The 19,291-nt window shown below is 41.8% G+C and overlaps 1 protein-coding gene across 1 annotated transcript in view; it reads right to left on the bottom strand.

Annotated features, from left to right (window-relative positions):
* Positions 1-9,040: 9,040 nt before the first annotated feature.
* LOC104625452 (mucin-5B) overlaps positions 9,041-19,291 on the bottom strand; it is a 46,261-nt gene continuing 36,010 nt past the window's right edge. The window contains exons 35-47 of the mRNA XM_010293077.1: positions 18,488-18,666; positions 17,892-17,961; positions 17,619-17,740; positions 17,225-17,256; positions 16,603-16,780; positions 15,497-15,601; positions 14,737-14,777; positions 14,100-14,222; positions 13,080-13,175; positions 11,762-11,890; positions 10,824-10,863; positions 9,970-10,093; positions 9,041-9,409 (exon numbers count right to left, since the gene is read on the bottom strand). Of these exons, the coding sequence (XP_010291379.1) occupies positions 9,238-9,409; positions 9,970-10,093; positions 10,824-10,863; positions 11,762-11,890; positions 13,080-13,175; positions 14,100-14,222; positions 14,737-14,777; positions 15,497-15,601; positions 16,603-16,780; positions 17,225-17,256; positions 17,619-17,740; positions 17,892-17,961; positions 18,488-18,666 (1,411 nt within the window). The 3' untranslated portion in view covers positions 9,041-9,237. The remainder of the gene's footprint in view (positions 9,410-9,969; positions 10,094-10,823; positions 10,864-11,761; positions 11,891-13,079; positions 13,176-14,099; positions 14,223-14,736; positions 14,778-15,496; positions 15,602-16,602; positions 16,781-17,224; positions 17,257-17,618; positions 17,741-17,891; positions 17,962-18,487; positions 18,667-19,291) is intronic.

The following is a 19,291-nucleotide window of genomic DNA, read 5'->3' on the forward strand; positions in this document are numbered from 1 at the left end:
CACATTTAAAAGTACTGCAAAAGGTTCAGACCAAGGTTATTTTCTGACACAGTATTGCAAATCTTTGCTCAAAGAAAACCAAGATTTATGTGAAATAAATAAAACGCAATGCTGTGTATTTGTAGTGAGCCCAGGAGTAGCAATGTCACTGAAGGGGAAAGACAGATTTGCAAGAGGTTTCTGTTTCAGTGATGCAATTATGCATGAAATATTTTAACAGCAGAAATTACTATAACTTGTGGTTACTTTGCTAGTATTTTTGTGGGACAAAAGCCTGCAAAAAGGCTGACAGCAGCTGCAAGTTAAACAACTAGAAAGCCAGCTGGTGTGACCTGGCACGTTAGAGACAGAGGTCCAGAGAACAAGAAAAGAGGGATTTTTGGTGGTGGTGGGAGGTCTTTCCTCTGCCTAAGAGGGATGCAGAGCACTGCCATGCTTTTCACTGGTCTTTGTGTTTATTAAAAATAAAAGCCCCAAAAATGAACATTACTGCTTTTCAGTTTGGTGAAAATAACTGCTGTTTGTTGCACGTTCTGTTAAAGAGTGTGTCTCTGCAAGGAAGAATATTTAGAATCATAGATTCATAGAGTGGTTTGTGTTGCAAGGGACCTTCAAAGACTATCAAGTCCAACAACCCTTGTCATGGGCAGGACCATCTTTCACTAGATCAGGTTGTTCAAAGCCCTGTCCAACTTGACTTTGACCATTGCCAAAGCTGGGGCATCCACAACTTCTCTGGGAAAACCTGTTCCAGTGTCCCGCCAGTGTTATAATTAAGAAATTCCTCCTTATATCCAATTTAAAACTACCCTTTTCCAGTGTAAAACTGTTGTCTCTTGTCATGTTACTATGTGCCCTGGTAAAAAGACTTTATGTATCTTTCTTGTAAGACCCCTTTATATATTGAAAGGCTGCAGTAAGGTCTCCCCAGAGCCTTTGCTTCTCCAGGCTGAGCAACCCTAACTCTCTCAGCCTGTCCTCATAGGAGAGGTGTTCCATCCCTCTCGGCTTTTTTGTGGCCCTGCTCTGGACCTAACAGGTCTATGTCTTTTTTGTGCTGGGGCCCCAGAGCTGGATGCAATACTCTAGATGGTGTATCACAAGAGCAGAGGAGATGGGGAGAATCACCTCCCTCGACCTGCTGGCCACACTTCTTTTGATGCAGCCCAGGATGCGGTTGGCTTTCTGGGCTGCGAGTGCACTTTTCTAGTTCATGTCAAATTTTGCATCCACCAATACCCTCAAGCCCTTCTCTGCAGTGCTGCTGTCAACTTCCCATCACCCAGTCTACACTGATACTGAGGATTGCCCAACACTTGTTGCAGCCTAAAGTAGACCCTCTCGAGGAAGGGGAGATGGCTCTTTTTCTCGAGAGTAACTGCATGGGCTTATCTGGGAGAAGATTTGGGAGGGCAAATGAATCTAGCCAGGGTGTGAAATATATGGGATCAGCCTGCAACAGGAGTGCAGACAGGGGACGGAGCAGGGGCTTTCTGCAACTGAGAGCAAAACCCAAAGCCAAACTTCAGAGGCAAGGGAGAGAAGGAGGCTTCCCAGGGACCCTGAAGAGACCTGTCAACCACAGTGGTGCTGGCAGTGGGTGGACTGGGGGAAAGGACTCTTTGTGAACACAGCTCACACGGATTAAATAATAAAACCATTTAAAATCAGATTCTCCCAACTGTTCTGCAGTTCCTGTGCTGAGAGTCACCCTGTTGTAGATAATTATTTTGTACTCTAGTAAAATCCAGCTGTAGGGACTGGAAGTATCTGGTATTTTTTTTTTTGGCATGGAAGAGCCCTTTTTACTTTAAAAACATTCCACTTCACTGAACTGGCTGGCTAGGGATCCTGTCACACCACGTTTCTGTTCACATCATAACACTGCTTTCAATGTCAGCTCGTATCGAATGACAGGTTGGGTTTTTCACAGAGAGCAAAGGCTTTTCTCTCTTTCACATTTTTCTGGAGTAAGCATATATTTCACTCTAAAGGACTGTACTGACCCATCTCATATCTCCAGCTGTAGTGCAGACTGAACACATAACTATTTTGTATTTTCTTCAAAGCAAGCTGTGCAGATGAAGCAGGACCTGCTAGTCCAGTCAGAATCCATTAGCAACAAAGACTATATATGTCAATGTTTGCTCCATTGTTTTGACTGCAGGAACAAGAAGAAACAGTTCTTAATTACTAATAATCCCTCGCATGCATTATTAACAGGCTATTTTCTTCAAATAGTTGGAGCCTGCTGTGTTTTAGAAGCTCCATGTACGAAGTACTCATCTTTGCTGATGATAATGAAAAACTTTGTTATTTATTGTTTGTTAGGAGAATCTTTCTCAGGCAAGACAGCCCACCTTATATGAGGGAAATGAAACGTAAAAATGTGGTTCAGTTTTAAAGCTGTAATAAAAAGCTGTGATTAAATAAAAAAAGGTGATTCCTGAATTATCGCAGATGTATAAACTAGAAACTAGAAAAGAATCAGGCCCAAAGCTATTAGAAACCAGTGATTCCATACCAGTGAAATGTAACTATATTATGGAACCGTCCAGTAGCTACAAGCAAGGGTGATATTACACAGTGGTGTAGAACTGTTCATCAAATAAAATAACAACCCAGTTCTTTAGGATTTTTAGAAACAGACAAATATCCATCAGGTAGACCTAAGATAGAGTGGTAACACTCACGTCCAGGATGCAAAGAAACTCCTTTCACTGAGTCTTACTCTGCAGTGAAAAGTCAACATCAAAATCAAGAAGCTTAATTCATTAGTTATTAATAAAAACATGTCAGGGAAGTTGAGCCCACTCTCAAGCATTGCTATGAAAGCAAAATATGAGACCACTGGGAAAACTGTTTGTTTTTTTAACTTGGGAGTTTTTTTCAGATGTTTTTCAAGTCATTGAACTTGAGGGAAAGGTGGATTAACAGGCATAGCTTCTGTTTCTGCCAGAAATCTTTGCATGAGCAGTAATCAGATACCTAACTATCCAATTATGAAAGTGTGTATGTAGGGTGAGAATGTGTCTGAAACTGCTTTTCCTTTTACAAAAGCTATAGGGGTCATTCTTATAATCTAGTCTGTGCATGAGCAGCACAACAATTATAATCTAGATGTTACCCAATCAATTACCTGCTGCTGGGAAGGCCCATATGTCTTTAGGAAGATGTCCAGTCCAATTTATTTGGTGATGGAGAAGAACAAATATCCACACTGGTGCCACAGGCACTTCACAATACAGAGCAAGCATTGACAGCTGTAAAAATTTCTTGAAGGATTTCCAAACTAGTTATTTAGGAAGGGTGTGACAAATTGTTGCTGTTCCTGAAAATTTTCCTGGGGTAACAGTAAAGGAAGATGGATTTATAGTATGTATCGCATGACCAGGAAATCTTTTCCATGCCTAACCTGAAATGACTGCATCTGACACAGCCAAAGAACATCATCAAGAGCAAACAGAAAGTGTAAGTGGGCAAGCTAGAAGTAAGTTGGGGTGCTTGGGCATGTAAAGGTATCTGCTATGGTTGTTGAGAGAAATAGCCCTGGGGGAAAAACTAATCCCAGGCCATAAAGTAGCAGCTGGTATGGCTACATTGCACTTTGGCAGCCTTTTGTTTATAGAACAATGCTCACTGAGGGTCAGATTAAACTCTGGTTTTAAGCCAGGTTTTTATGGCATTACGAGGAATGGATCAGTCAATATAGAAAAATGTCTGGATATTTAAAGAAGTGAAGGTAAGATGCTGTAAAGGAGTGGCAACAGCCTTGCTTCATGACTATCTTTGAATAGTAGCGTAGGGAGAGGTGGTGTCATGGAAAAAAAATTTCAGACCTGGAACACAAAATGGCACTTCTTCAGTGGCATTCAGAAATTCAAGATGAATCTAATTTACATATAAAACACATAGGAACGGCAGCAAACTCCCCGTCTGGTAGGTTAGCCAATTTTAAGTTCCCTTTGATTTTGCTGGAGTCATACTAAGGGATATTGGTGTAAGTCAAAATGTGACTCACTCTGTTAGGGTTGAGAATAAGGTCAGTTACTAAGGATTACATTTAAAAAGGGAGTAAACGGAAAATTCGTAAGACCACTACAAATGTTAAAAGTGAGATGAAGCCCTTGCCAAAGATCCTATCAAAAATAAAGAAACTGTTCTCAGCATCACACTTACTAGAAATCAGGGTGAAAGGGTCTTTCACCGAAAGTCCTGAGGACAGTTGAGATGTTCAAGGCAGTAAATATCTGGCACTTCCTGTTACAAATATATAAAATCAGCATTTGCGTTCAACTTCTTACATGGCTTTAAAGGATTTAGATGATATAGGGCTGTACTTACATTAGACTGCCTATGAAGTCAGAAGAGGGAGAGGTGGGGACATTTTCAGAAGACAGTTGAGCTCTCAAAGTAAGATACATAGCAATTTTCAGTAACTACACAGAAAGAGTAGAGTGTCTTAAAGTCCCAACTTACACGTATTTTTTTTAGGTAGATGGGATAAACCAGAGTCTCCTCATCTAGTCCTCTTTGATTTCTTCACTCATAACCAATGGGTGACCTCACTGGACTGGACCCTCTGGAGGATCAGTAGTTAAATAATTTTCTTTCCAACAAAGAGGATATTTTAAAAACAGTCCTTCACAGAAAGCAAGCTTGGGTGAAACAGGGATATATTATAAACAGAGGTGTCAACCTACAATTACAGGAAGGCACTAGACAGAATCCCTTTGGATTAAAAAAATCATTAAAGGCAGCAAGTATCAATTAAACTGCCTTAGACACTACTGATGAAAACTGGGGCTTCACACCTAAAGAAAAGTAAAGCATATAAGAAATTACAACCTCTCTGTGGTTCATGATCAAACTCTGGCCTGCTTTTGACACAAGGCCAATTGCTTGGGCACGCTGATGATGGGGTTGCTTTCCTGAGAGAGGGATTGCTGTTGTCAAAGAATTAAATGGATGTGAGAATGGCCTTGTACAAGGGAAACTGAGACTCCATTGTTGCCCTAAAGATAATGAATAATCAAATCCTTTGAAGTGTAAAAACCAAAAAGATTTTCACAACCGATACCTTTGTTTTGGTGTCTTTGGAAAATTGTCACAGTTCTTTCTCCTAAAGGATGTTTGGGATGCCTGACAAAAGGGAGTGTATCCGCCACAGGTTTGCAAATAGTGTGTTATATACTACTGCAAAAAGGCTTTATAAACTGAAATGTTACAATCACATAAAAGAAGCAAAAGCCTTCCTTTATCCTTATCCTTTAACATATATAACTTTATAGGAAATATAAACAAGGCCAAGAACATGTATTTGAGCAAACGAATCTGTAGACGAGTCAAGCACAGCTCTCAGACCACCCAATGCTTGGTCTCCCCCTTACCTGCAAGACGATCCATCAAATTTGCCAGATTATTTTCTTCTCTGGCTCATTACTAATCAGGCAACCTTCCTGAGTGATTTTTAGATGAATTTTTTCATGTTTACATTGCAACTTTCTCATTCTAATTGTTAAGCCGGTACGCTCAAACAAAATAGGTACAGCATTCTTTTAAACAATCTCTTCTGTATTAGAGGGCATTTACAGTTCACAGTCTTTGTTTTCAGCTCAAGATTCTGGATACCAGGATAGATTAATATCGATACAGCACACCTTAGATAACACTAGAGGTCCGATTCCACAGCCAGGGGATCCACTCAGCGGAAAAGTTTGTAAAAGAACAGTGCCTCTCCCCAAATAAAAATCCAGAACACACCTTTAATTTTCTTTTCCTCCTTGCAAACACCAATAATTGGTAACAAAAGCCAAACAAAAATTTAGCTAAACTACGTCAAAGTAGTGTTGGGAACTGACCTTTCAAAGCCGCAAACCAATAGGCAAGTCAAAGTTCATCTCATAATGGCAACCCAGGCTCAGAACACACCAGTGACATGACAAAGTGTCTTAGAACTTGTTCACCTGACACGAGGCAGTATCTCTGGCAAATATTTATTTTAGCAATATGGGACAGTACTTCCTGGTGTGTTGCCTCAGAACTGTTCAGTGAGAGGGAATACCATCATCCCATGATAAGAAAAGAATGGCTACAGGCTGAAACCAGCTGAGCCCTGGCCTAGCTGGCTCAGCTGAATGCTGGTTCTCCTGTGGTTACCCTATTGAAGTGGATGCTGGTGTAAAGAATTCACGCAAAAGGAAGAAACAGTGCTTGGAGCAATGCCACTGATTTTTCTTGAGTTACACCAGGGAAATGTTTGACTTGCAGAGATTAGTCACTAACTGGAAGAGATGGCCTGGGGCTACAGATGAGGGCTTGACCATGCACACGTGAGAAGCAGCCACACGGCAGTGGCAGCAAGATCATGGTCAAGTAAAGCGTTTACAGAGAAGCTGGAAGAGCCACCTGTGTTTGACTTTGCCACTTCTGGTGGGAGGCTTTGTGACACCAGCCTAAAGAAGGACTCATAGACTGCAGTCCATCTTGCTCTATGCAAGCAGCAATGCTGCTGCACGCAGAGGCAGAGCCACTCGGCAAGAAGGGCCAGCTTGTAAGTGTGTCATTATATCTATCTATTTGCTTCCAGAGTAACTTTCCCAAGATCGAGCAGCTTTCAGGCTGATTTCTGTTTCTGTGCATTTGTGTGTGTGTGGATGGGGGGGATGTTTGACCCATGGACTGTCTCTGAGCTGAGGAAGCTGAAGTTCTCATTAAAGACGCTTTGCCTTGCTGGCTGCATCTCAGCTAAATAGGACTCTGCACCTGCAAACAAAGGACCAATGAGTTCACTTTAATACCCAGCCGTCAGAGCTATAAATAGTATTACGCAGGCCAGTTAGATGCTGGACTGAGCAAGTAAATGAAGTGCAAGGTGTAACTGGGAATAGAGGAGGAACATGTGAGGTTTCACATGAACCTCTGTTCAAAAGCACTCTGGCGATGGGAATATGCCTTTGGTTCCAGCATTTCACTTGCCCGAAAAGCAAAATGCATGCTAAAAATGAACAGGAAAAGTATACCTTTAAATCAATGCCATTCTCAGTTTCTGTGTAAAGTCTCATCATCACTAAAACACACAGGAGAGCAGAAATCTAAGCACACCTGGTAAGATTAGATTGTATTTTATGCCCTTCTCCCACCTGAAGATAATGCAGAGATGGGAAACGTTTCTGATCGTCTCCTTGCTAAGCCATCCTGCTGAGAATGACTGATTTGCAGGGTGGTTTACACGAACGTGTATCTGACTACTTACAGAGTCTGTTTACTCTTCTGATGACAAAAGCATTCGAGAAAGATTTCTTCCCCCTCAGGGAAAGGCAAGGAGGAAAGAAAGGAATGTCCTTTTTTGCTGCTGTTCTTTGCATTGTAAAAGCATGCATGCACTTGATTTGTATCAGTAGGCTAATGTGAAATTTATACATGAGCCTCACTGTCAAGCAGTTGCAACACATGCCTTCCAAGGGAGTTGCATTGCACTGACAGTTAACTGAATTATTTGGAGATTCCTATCATTTACAATCAAGCAAACTGGTCCACTGACTAGTGCAGAGTCTGGGAATAGGAGAGTTAGGTTCAGTTCAATGATCCTTATCGGTCCCTTCCAACTTGAGATGTTCTATGATTCTGTGATTCTATAATTCACTACTTCAGCACAAACACGTTGTTGGCTTTTGTTGTCCGTGTTTCCCAAAGATACCTGCAGTGTACCTATTCCCACTGTGACGGTTAAGTACACCCAGGGTCTCTTGTATTTTTTATAAGGAAATAGAATAAAAACAAAGGATGAAATTAATCTCCTCTGATTTCAGCTGTCCAAGCCAGCTACTCTGGCTCTCAAAATACCCAGTGCTGAGAAACTGATAACGTCCCAAGGGCTCTTACACCAGTCTTGGGCTGAGACAAATCATTTCAGAAAGGGGTTGGAGAATGGGTTTATTAAAACAATCTGAGCTGAACCCTGCAGAAGCATAACACAGACTGCCCTATTACATCACAGTGATGACCTAATAAGCATGGCACTCTCAGGCGAGAGCAGAGAAAAACATGTACCATCCAACCCTTATGCCTATTCAAAGTCAAGAATTCCCACAATTTTAATATCAATAACACCATAATGAAACAGTACATATGAAAGTAACCTGACACCAGCTGAAGTGATTTATTATGAAAACAAATTAAATTAACGATTACTTGGGTGTCAATAGCTGCAGCATTTTAAAATGGAAAGCTAAAGGTTAATGCATTTCATATCTCTTGGTCAGTTCAAAGCATTCCCTTAAAAAACAGTTTCCAAAAGCCCCCACATAGCAGGCTGCAGGACATCATACTCTAAGAAAGTCGCAGACTTCAGTTCTCTTTCAAGTCACGAAAGACCAAACTGCTCAAGTAGCAGATGCATCTGCCTTCCTTGCATACTCTGAAGGTTTTTTTTGATCCCTGTCCACATACGATACTGTCACCAGTATCATTGGACATGCTAGCTGGGAGTGAATCGTTTATAACACAAATCATAGTCATGTAACCAGTAGTGAGACTGAACATCTCTCACCTGACACACAGGTCAGATTTTGATGTTGGCAAGTAATAAAAGACGCCAGTGAGATAAGGACTCACAATAAGGGTGCAAATATAGTAGTTTTGTAGCGTATATGTAAAACATGTTTTTACACTCCTGATGTAGTACTCACTGTGCAGAAGGGAAAAAAGCACCTTGCTTTCCCCCAGTGACCCAGAGTCACAGCCAAAGCAGCTTCAGGGCCACTGGGAAGAAGAACGCAAATGTGCCCCTGAGCTGAGTCCTGCCTCTCTGACTGAACCGCAGCTGTGGAAGTGGTTGCTGTTTCCCTTCTAAGGGAAATGAAGTGATGCATGTGGCTACGGTTATTTATAAGGTGCACTTTCTTCAGGCAGGATGTTTGAAAGGCACCAGCTCTCTCTAGAGCGTCTTGTAATAACCTTGTTTTATACGTAACTATGGGATGAAAGACATGAGCTACCTTGCCCCATTAGCAGCATCACTGAAACAGGAGAATAAGTCCTCTTTGAAATGCAGTTTATTCTACAAACATTTAGAGTAAAATCTTTAGTTAATTTCCATAACTGCATATAACACCAGAAGGAAAAAGCACAAGAGAGAAGTATGGTCATTTGAAGGTTACTCACAGCTGTTTTCTAAACTACTCACTTGCTAGGGAAGCATTAAATGGGAGCTGAAATATTTCCTTTAGTTTATGCTCATGTTCTCTTTGGGCATTTTGTTTCCACACATCCACATTCATCTACATGCACATATGTGAACTGGACTGTCTTACGCCCAGAGCAAACCAGTTCCACCTTCACTTCATGACTCCTTTTTTCATGGCAGCAAATGCATTTGTGTTCCATTTGACTGGCCTCAAAGGAATACCTATAGAAATGAGATTTGCACATGAGTCTGCTGCCTGTTGTCTTCCCAAACTGATCTATACTTGCTGCTCCAAATGGATGTACTTCTAAGGAGCAGAGGAACAAAATTCCCTATCTTTTTTCTGCTTATTCATAACAGTCTTCCCCAGGACACTACTAGCCACACAGGGCCAGATCCTCTAGTACTTAGTAACTTCTGTGGATTTTGGATTAGGCCCATTCTGGCAAGACAGAAAGGAATAAATAATTCATGCAGAGACCAAAGCAGGAAAAAAACTCCACTAAACACCAGAGCTGTTGAAAAACTACATAAGGACATGTTTAAGAACAGGTAGTTAATAAATGTAGTTGGTATCTTTTCGAAGGGACCTATTTTCCTAACTAAAACAAGGCACTCTAAAGACATTTAGTCACATTGCTAATGACTGCTCTTCTGCACGCCCAGTCTCCCAACCAGGTCCTTTTGAACAGCAGGAAGGGGACAAACAGCTGCAGCTCATTGCTGATGAGAACCCAGGAAGATTAGACATGGGAGGGGACAAAGAAGGGTTTCCTACTTACACAGAATAGGTACTGCACGTCCCTTCACAAAAGGGCACTGGGACTGGAGCAGCTGACTTACAGTTGTCGTGGACGATATACTGCTCTTTCACATTGCGTTTGCATTTATGTGGCAGGTCGATACCTGTACAGGAAAACACTTCTGTTAGACTCCTTCAGGCTGGGGAGTAAATGTTTTGAAAGGTATCTGCTAGGAAACCAAGGGCAGATCATCCTACTAAAACTTTTTACAGTTAAATGCATAACCAAAAAAACAAATGAGAGTGCAAAGAGGCTCTAATTCAGCAAAGCAATTTCCTGCTGGTCAAGGCACTTTTCTATTTGTGGACTAGCTTAAATGTTATGTGTAAGTTCATGTAAAGATACTGTTGAACCAAGTCCTAAAGGAGACATGAAGGGTTTGGTTTTTTTTAAAAAATTGCTATAAATGACATTTTGTGATTCTATGACAACCTATGATTTAAGGGTGGATGCTACAGAAAAAAGATTCTTTTTTCCATGCAATTTCCAGATGGAAGAATACAGAGCATTTTTTCTACAAATTTTCTTATCAGGAGTATGGTTCAAACTAAAATTGTTTCAGTTGTTTAAAAAAAACAACAGAAAAGGAGATCAAAAATTTTAGTGTCACCATTGGAAAAATGAGGCAGATTTTTAGCCGCAGCTGTGAGTGGATTTTTAACATCAGCTGTGAGGTACAAAACAGCTCTGCTGCACAAAACAGCTCTGCTGCTGTAAGAACAGTCTTCCAGTCTTTGGAAACTGCAGACTCACAGTGCATGTAGAAACAGGACTACAAGCAAGGGAGAACTTAACAGTATTGGAATAGGGAATCAGTGATTTAATGCACTCACATGTTTTACAACAGCCATCTGAAGTCACATCAACTGTCCCCTGTATTGAAAGCAAACATAACCAGAACAGTTCAGATGCACATATTGCTAAACAGCTAGTAGCAACGATGAGAGTTCAGGTATATTTCCTCATCTCTGACCAACACAGATTCCTCGTCAGACCTATTTGTCTACCAAACATATATAAAACTTCTTTAAAAAAATCCAGCAAGGCAAGGAGTGAATTTTCTTAAAACTATATACACTCTCACAAGCCAGGTAAGATCTCCTGTAACACATGCCTGATCTTATGTAGGTCCTATTGAAGGCAGCACAAAAAACCCAGCCCCAGAGAATGACAGCTGCTCCTGGAATTGAACAGCCTGACCAGCACAGAACCTACCCCAAAGCTAATTCAAGTCAATGGCTGTCTTTGTCCCTGCTTTGGTTTTCAGATCTGCTGCAAAGCCCCACAATGCCTCCGAAAGTTACTGGAAACCACTAATTACTGAAAGCCAGGGCATGAATGATACACCTTGCTCATCCATGTACCACTTCGTTGCTTAGTGATGCATCGTGTATCAGAAGACACTGTGTTCATCGGTTCCCCCAGGGGTCCATGGTGAGTTACTGTTTGCTCAATTGCATTTCATAACACTGGTGTTTCTCAAGTGATGAAATATCCCACCTTTGTATTGCTCCAGAACGCTTCTCCTTCAAGTTCTAGTGCTCATTCCACAACAAGTAGAATGTGTGGATTGTTTGCAATTAGTTTTCTTTTACTTCCATAGGACACTCCATTCAGGGATGAAAAAGTACATTTTCTTCAAACAAGGATGATCCGTTCAGAAAGATCAAGAAATACTCATTCTATCAATGGCTCATTGAAAATAATAAAGAAAACTCCCAGCAGCAGGACTCCTTCCAGAAGGTTTTCTTTCTGTCTCTAAAATACTTACTGGGACACAGTTTGATTCTTCAAATGGTAGGCAGACCTTTACTGTACTAGTCAAGGAAAACTGGCCTGCTGATTCAGTGCATGTGTACTGAGTACAGTTATCGTATGGAGCTTTGTAACTCTTTCCAACCTGAATAAAAACAGGAAAAAAACCAACCCAATGTAGTATAGCGATAAAAATAGAATAACACAACAGTAATAAAATTAATGAACTGGCAGAGGGACTGGGTTGTTCATATCACTCTAAAAGTGCTGAGATATCTTGAACTCACATCTGTAAATTATGTACCAAGCTCACCCACTACCAGATTATGCAAAATCCCTTCTGTGGCCACCTAGGTAGAAAGAATCAAAAACTGGTGGCAGAATGAGCATAGAGGTATGAACAAAAATGCCAGAAGGTAAGTGTGTTAAAGTATGTGGAATAAAATATACACAAAAGAAAGATAACTCTTTTAAAGGATTTCCACAGTTTTCTTTTTTAATAGATGGAGAAAAAGCAAAAAGTGTGAAAGAGGAGAAAGGTCTTCATAATAGAGGTTAAAGGATAAATGTAAAGCCTCCTCATGGAAACATAAAAGTTGTGTATTTGCACAGGAGAAGCTAGCTTGCAAGATAAATTATCGAGGAATAAAAGGATGAACTAGAAAAGATGCAGAACACAAGATCTACCAGAGAAGCAATAGCACGTGAGAGAATAGTCATTGGTTTGAGACAGCATCGTTAACCGTTCATCGGAGTAGCAGGCTGTAAAAAAACGAAAGAGCTAAGCTGAGGCTCAGCCCATGTCTACACAATGCTACGCTCAGAAGACATGATGTATTACCTGCGTATGTTACCAAGTCACAGCTACACTACAGCACTACTTTTGATTTCTGCCTCAGCAAATTCAGAACTAGTGGTAGTACAGCTATATCAGCTCTCTCACACTCTTTAGCCCACTATCTCCAGGGCAAGATACTGGCACTGTTTCCAGATCGGAGCAGTATGATGTGAACCCAGATCACGTATCTCTGCAAGAGCAGTATTACACAATGTCACCATCCCCTCCAAGTTCTTTCTCTCTGTTGCGTGTCAGGAGGAGGGGCAGTAATATGATTTCCATTCCTGCCAGAGATGCATAATTTTCATTGCAGTGGTGCCTGTGAGATGCACACAGCAGACAGCAGCTGTATAAACGTCTACGTTTACTTTGGAAATACTGGCATTTTTAAATCTCCTAGAGGTCGTCCCAGCCTCAAAATATATGACACTGGTTCAAAAAATGCTGAGGTCTTTTTGATAATTCAGCCTTGTGTGCAGAGCAAGGGACTGCTTACCTCAATGGTCACATTGCCAAATGGAAAATTTGCCACACATGCCACTTGCTGGCACTGGCTGCAGCACTGACCCTCCTCTTCCACATAGCGGAAGCCCTGTGGGAATGAAGTTTCCATTTAGCCATGTTACCTGGTATCTTGTTCATGAAGCACCTTTGGATCAAAGCCACATCAGAGATGGCAGAAGAAATGAGACAACCCTCCAGTTTCATTTCTGTCATCTTTAGAAACCTGTTGGAACCACTTCAAGCCTGACAGTTAAAGCTGACAATTTCTTTCCCTTATTGAATGGTAACTTCTGGGCACTTCAGTTACCACGAAGACCCTGTCATTGGCTATTCTTCTTCAGGCTAACACACAAGTCAGGCCAAATAAATTAATTCAGCGTATGATTACTTGCACAATCTACCACCAGTGCTTGGTCTGATATGAGCACAAGAATTGCTGCTGTCAGACATGTGAAGATCATGCATTAGTTATTTCCTCCCATTGGTCTCTTGGTGGGTGTGGGTGTATCTGTCTCCAGGATAAAGGATAATGGTTTTATCCATTTTTAGGATTGGTGGTGGGTCTGGCCTCATCTGGGCAAGAATGGAAAAGAAACCACTCTTTGCTTACATTCAGTAATAGCCTGAACACTTTGTGCGCACTCTCAGCTTCACCAGTACTGAGAAGTGTCTGGAAATGTATGAACCACTGTGCAGTTTCTTTACAATCTTGATTTTTGAGCTGACAATGGCCACACCAACAGAACGGCAGAAATACTGTCTTTCAGCGGTTGGGACTTCTTTTTAACAGATTTGCAATTGTTCTCCCTAAGGGCACCTTCCCAAGGGTGACCTCTTAAATTTGCTAGAGCAAAATTAACCAGCACCCTAAAAAGGACTTTACAAAAAATCTATCAGAAGATTGTATCCCACTATCTTTCAGTGAGGAAGCACTTATACTACCCCAGTTTTACAGTACATCCCCTCAACAGCCATTGGCTATGGTCAGGGAGGCTGAGCGCGCAGCGCTGACCTGCTGGCAGGTGGTTTGGCATTTTACTGGAACACACTGGATGCGGTTGGTTGTTGTCACAACGTCCTGCTCATCTGTGCACACACAGTCCTCGCAAGAGCTTTTAGGCACTATTGCCCCAGGCTGGAAATATAGAGGAGACAGGCCATGGCAACAATTCAGTGGGTTCTAGAATAAACATCCATCCTATCAAAAATGAATGCTTGTGCTTGGGATTTATTTTTTGGAGCAACTCCCTGAAATTAATACCTCCAGATCTCTAAAACCTCATACTGTCAGTATCACAAAATGAACAGAAGGCTGACACTCCCAAGTGCATTAATTGTGTTAAATGAGTTCTCTCATAAATTCCACGCATCAGTTTTCTCTCCGTTTGACCTAATAATTAATCTTGTAACATCCAATGAGATGTAAAATTTATATTCATTCACAATTATGACTTCTTGACTCTAAAACACAGGGAAGTTCTTATTTGGTAAACAAGCTACTGGTCTCTAGCGTTACGTATTTAGTAACATTTTCAATATGCATAAGACTACTGGGATGGAAAAATTATGGGCCATTCTAATCCTGCTTTTTATGTGAGTGTTGGCAATAACAGCTTCAGAAACACAGAAGTGTCTGGAAGAAGACCTACCTTAAATTCAACTCCTTCAGAAACACATACATTTTTTGGTACTGTAAGAAAAAATAAAGTGAAAAGGATATGCTACGAATGATGTAAACAGTTACTGTACTCATCTCTGAATTGTGAATAATTTTAAGGGAGACAAAGAGTAGAACTAAGCTAATTCACTAGCCTTAATAGCCTGCACAAAAGGGGGAAAATAGTAACTAGTACATGGTGCTAATTCAGAAGCCCACAGGTAACATCTGCTGAGCAACCTGATCTAGTTGAAGATGTCCCTGCTCATTGCAGGGGGTTGGACTAGATGACCTTAAAATGTCCTTTCCAACCCAAAGATTCTATGATTCTATGTTATGGATGAAGTGGGGGATAACTCTATATCCTCATATTTATATGGAAAAATCTGATTACCTCATTTTTTTACACATACTTGAAATTAGTTGAACTTTTCTTTACTGTTAACCACCTTGCTGGTAACAGAGCCAAGGGAAGGCTGGGTCATGTATGTGAATCTGGAAATATAATCTGTCAGCAGAGCTTCAGAATGGGTTCAATGTAACCGACATTCAATATCTGATCAACAACTTAACTCACTCAATACTAGCTACAGAGAATCTACATCAGTTATTCCACCTCCAAAAAAGAAGGCAGCAATTGTAAAGGCTGAGAGAAAAGGGGAGAGGTTACTGCTTATGATTTTGACTCATTTAGAAAAAAATGAAATAGTTTAAGGAATAAATAAAACACCTTAAATAAACATGGTACTTACTACAGGAGAAGATAGGACAACAACCGTCCTCAGATAGAGCAACAACTGGTTGGAAGCCTAAATCACATGCTGTTTTGTTGATAATGCAGGTTTTTATATCACATTCTGCAATAGACAACAGAGTTAAAGTAAGCCAAAGTATTCCATCTAGTAGTGTCACTTGCAAACCAAAGCTTGAACATCCAAGAAATTGGGTAGAAATAGATGATTCTTGAATGACACATTTTTGGAGTTTGGGAAATGTTCAGGTGAAGTATCTCTAAACTTGCTGTACTGTAAAGCTCTTCCCTGGACATATACTTCTGTCCCTTGTTCCTGCTTCTCTTCCTCCACTGGATGTTAACCTCTAAAAAACCTAAACACCCTCATCTCAGAGAAGTGACAGAGAAACAAGTTGAGATAAAGGTAAATGAGTCAGAGAGTGAAAAAGATGAAGAGGCAGTGGATGAGAGCCAGAGATGTAAAGGTTAGGACATGCTAGACAAAACACCCTGACAGTGCTCACTGCTCCCTCAAGGCATCCAAGGAGCCTAATGGACCACTGTCTGGCAGCATGAAGGGATGAGCGACAGAAAAACATCCCACCACCATTGCCAGGATCTCCTGTCTTGCATCTTCGTATAGGTGCTGTGAATGGCCAGGGTTAGGAGCCAGCTGATGAGGAGGTCCTGTGTTGTGGTGGGTATTTGGGACTGGGAGGAAACAAATGGAAAGTGAGGGCAAACATATATCAAGAACCTCCACAGTAGGCCTTGGGGGAGCCTGGAAGATAAGCACATCCTCCTTTACTGGATGGATCTGTGCAAGGATCACACTCTCATCTCAGAAGGGACAAGAGCCAGAGGATCCTGTGAAGCACCTGGTGATCCCAATGTTCCATGGGGGATTTTCCAATGTAAGTATCTGGTGGGTCATGGCACTAGGTTAGAATACAATCTGGACCAGAGGAGGTGTCTCCTAATAGCAAGAGCTCCTGTCACGTAGATGGAAGAAATGACCACTCGTGTGTTTATTTGAATCTGGTACCTGTGGGGTACCAGATCTCACTTGAGGATTGCTGCTAAAGGCAAATGATGCAACATTATGACATCTGAATTACTACTCACCACAGACTGTTTCTGTACAGCATGGGTCATCAAGACGTGTTTTTATTCTGCGTACAAAACCCTCTTTAGTGCAGTTGATAGGTGGAAATTTAACACAAGGGCGGGGGAAGCAAGAGATATTCAAGGTTGCTTCATCACAAGCACAGTGTTGACAGTCATGCTCCCAAGCCTCTCTAGGCTGTGAAAACAATAAGGATAGTAATTCAGAGAGAAAAAACTGGAAGCATTATATTAATGAATGCCTGCTGCAAGACTAGCGTAGGGCTGGGTTGCTCTACTTTATTATGTAGGAAAATCAGAGTTCAAATCCCAGAGGGGGGAGAAGGGAACAGTAAGATAAAATGCTATTATCTGTCACCTTCCTTTGCAGGGTTGCATGTTTCCAGACGGGAAGCCTGGTAGTTCTACCAGGAAAGAGCGATTCCCACAAACTGCTGTTTCTGCTTCTGTACCTCAAGTGATTAATAAAGTTCTGGAGTTAAAATCTGCTGTTTTCTTTTCCACTGTCACTGCAGTTCACTGGTATTTAAGTTTAGAGTTAAAAGAAGAAACTCATGCAGTCATTTTTACAGGAGGTCACAGAACCCAGCTATAGTATAAAGAGTATTTTCCTTTTTCTTACCTGTTTCACTGACCCATCTTGTGCAGTGCAACCTATAAAATGAATTACAGATGCCTTTAATGATAACAGAACCAGGGAAAACAACAGAAGCAGAAGGACAGGAATAGAAGGAAGGTCTCAAAATCTGAGAAACAACCACAAAGAGAGATCCAGAGTGCAAAGTCACAGGTTGTGTATCCAAAACATCTTAAAGATCCTCCTCTTTGTTCTTTTGAAACTTGTGCTTTCTGCAAAAGAGCAGGCAGAAACTGCCAATCTGAAACTCTTGCAGCCTACCTAGAAAGGGTCAGTATCAAGGTCTCCCCCATTTCATCTGTACTCAGAATATCCCTCCTAATCCTTCTAGTCAGGATTTTATCCCCCTTCCCATCCCACCATTTACATTGTTTCTTACCACAGACAGAAACACAAATGTCATCATGATCATTCAGCAGCATTTTTCCATCAGGACAGTGGCATCCCTCAACAAACACTGGTGTGTTATTCTGGGAGGGGATGGTGTTCATAATGACTTCTCTGCAGAATTAGAATATAAACAGGAAAAAATGAGAAGCAGAAATGTGCTCCGGGGCCATCAGACACCTAAATCCCAGGGGAATGTGAACTTCAGCCTTCCTCAGCAATTTTCAAGTTATGGACTTGAAAAGTAATTTAAGAAATGACCCACCTGCTGAAGCAAGTATTTCTTTTTGCTTCCCCACATGGCTTGTATACCTGATCCTGAGCACAGCTGGCCTCTGTGGAGCATTACAGCACACAGGTTAGAAAGCCCAGACCCATGCATACCCTTCGACGCACAACAGACGAACCGCACACGCTAATGCAGCCCGCCCCACGGGTCTGCACGACCCAAGCTCCTGCCCAGCGAGGGGATCCCTGCAGCTGCAGCAAGAGGGGATCAATGGATTCAGCAAGGTGCTTGCGACACGAGCAGTAGAGCTTACCCCTGAACCACTGGGTCCCCCTGAGCATGGCAAAGCACTCCAAGAGAAGCTGTGTGTTGCCATCTAGTGCTGAAGCTCTAGGTAACGCACAGGGCTCCTCATCTGAGCTGTTTAGTAGAGACTGTGGGCCTGTTTCCCACTTGTTCTGTCCCAGTTCTTGGCTGGAACAACCTTTTTGATTTGTTCCTGTTTTTTCTCAGGTCCAGAGCAGCTCAGGAAAGATTGAAGCCTGACGATTTAGAGGCTACAAGCAGGCGTGTAGGTGAGGAAAGGACAGACCGGAGTCACTTCACCACGAGCAGGACTTTCCCAGGCTTACCACACTGCCCGTTCGCCTGCCTCCTCCAGTCTACGCAGACCCCATGGAGCCCACACAAGGCTGCGTACGTCTGCATGCTCTGGCACTCGGTGCTGGGGTGCTGTTCTGAGCACCCACTGGCCACACAGGCCTCATAGTAGGGCTGTGGGGGGACCACGCCGTGGCACTCGGTCAAGTTCCTTTGTAAAGCAAGCAGACAGACATGGCATTTCACTTCTTTGGGCTACTTCTGAGGATGAATTCAACTCAGAAACAAACCCATTGCCACCCAGAGAAAGCCTCAAGGTAAAGACACAACTACAAATTGCTCTGATAGGCAATACACCCACACAGCTTAATTAAGAATGAGCTTTACCTCCCATTCTTTAAAATGCTTTGAAAGAAAGCAATTTTATGTTGGACTGATACGGGCAAAGGAAAGTCTCCTGCATAGCTCACAGCTATAATTCTATATGCTGACATTTTTCTGTCAGCATGTTTGACAATCCTGTTTTAAACTACAAAATAATTTTAGAAACAGACGTACACTATTGCTTACTATATTCTGACTGTGTTCCTTTTCAGCCAGAGATTTCAGATATTATATTATAGCTAGTTCCTGGTTGGTTTCTCCAGAACTGACAGGCAGAGGGAGTGCCAAGCAGTAGACACTATTAAGGGAGCACTGATTTTGATGATGCAGCTGAAAAATATCTGCCAAACTCAGCAACATCCACACATCAGTTCACTGCTGATTTTTCCAAGGCATGCTAGACTTCATATTTTCATCATGTCCCATAAGCAGCTCACCAAAATCACGAAGTC

The sequence above is a fragment of the Phaethon lepturus genome, unplaced genomic scaffold (genome assembly GCF_000687285.1).
Source record: "Phaethon lepturus isolate BGI_N335 unplaced genomic scaffold, ASM68728v1 scaffold13838, whole genome shotgun sequence".
Lineage (NCBI taxonomy): Eukaryota > Metazoa > Chordata > Aves > Phaethontiformes > Phaethontidae > Phaethon > Phaethon lepturus.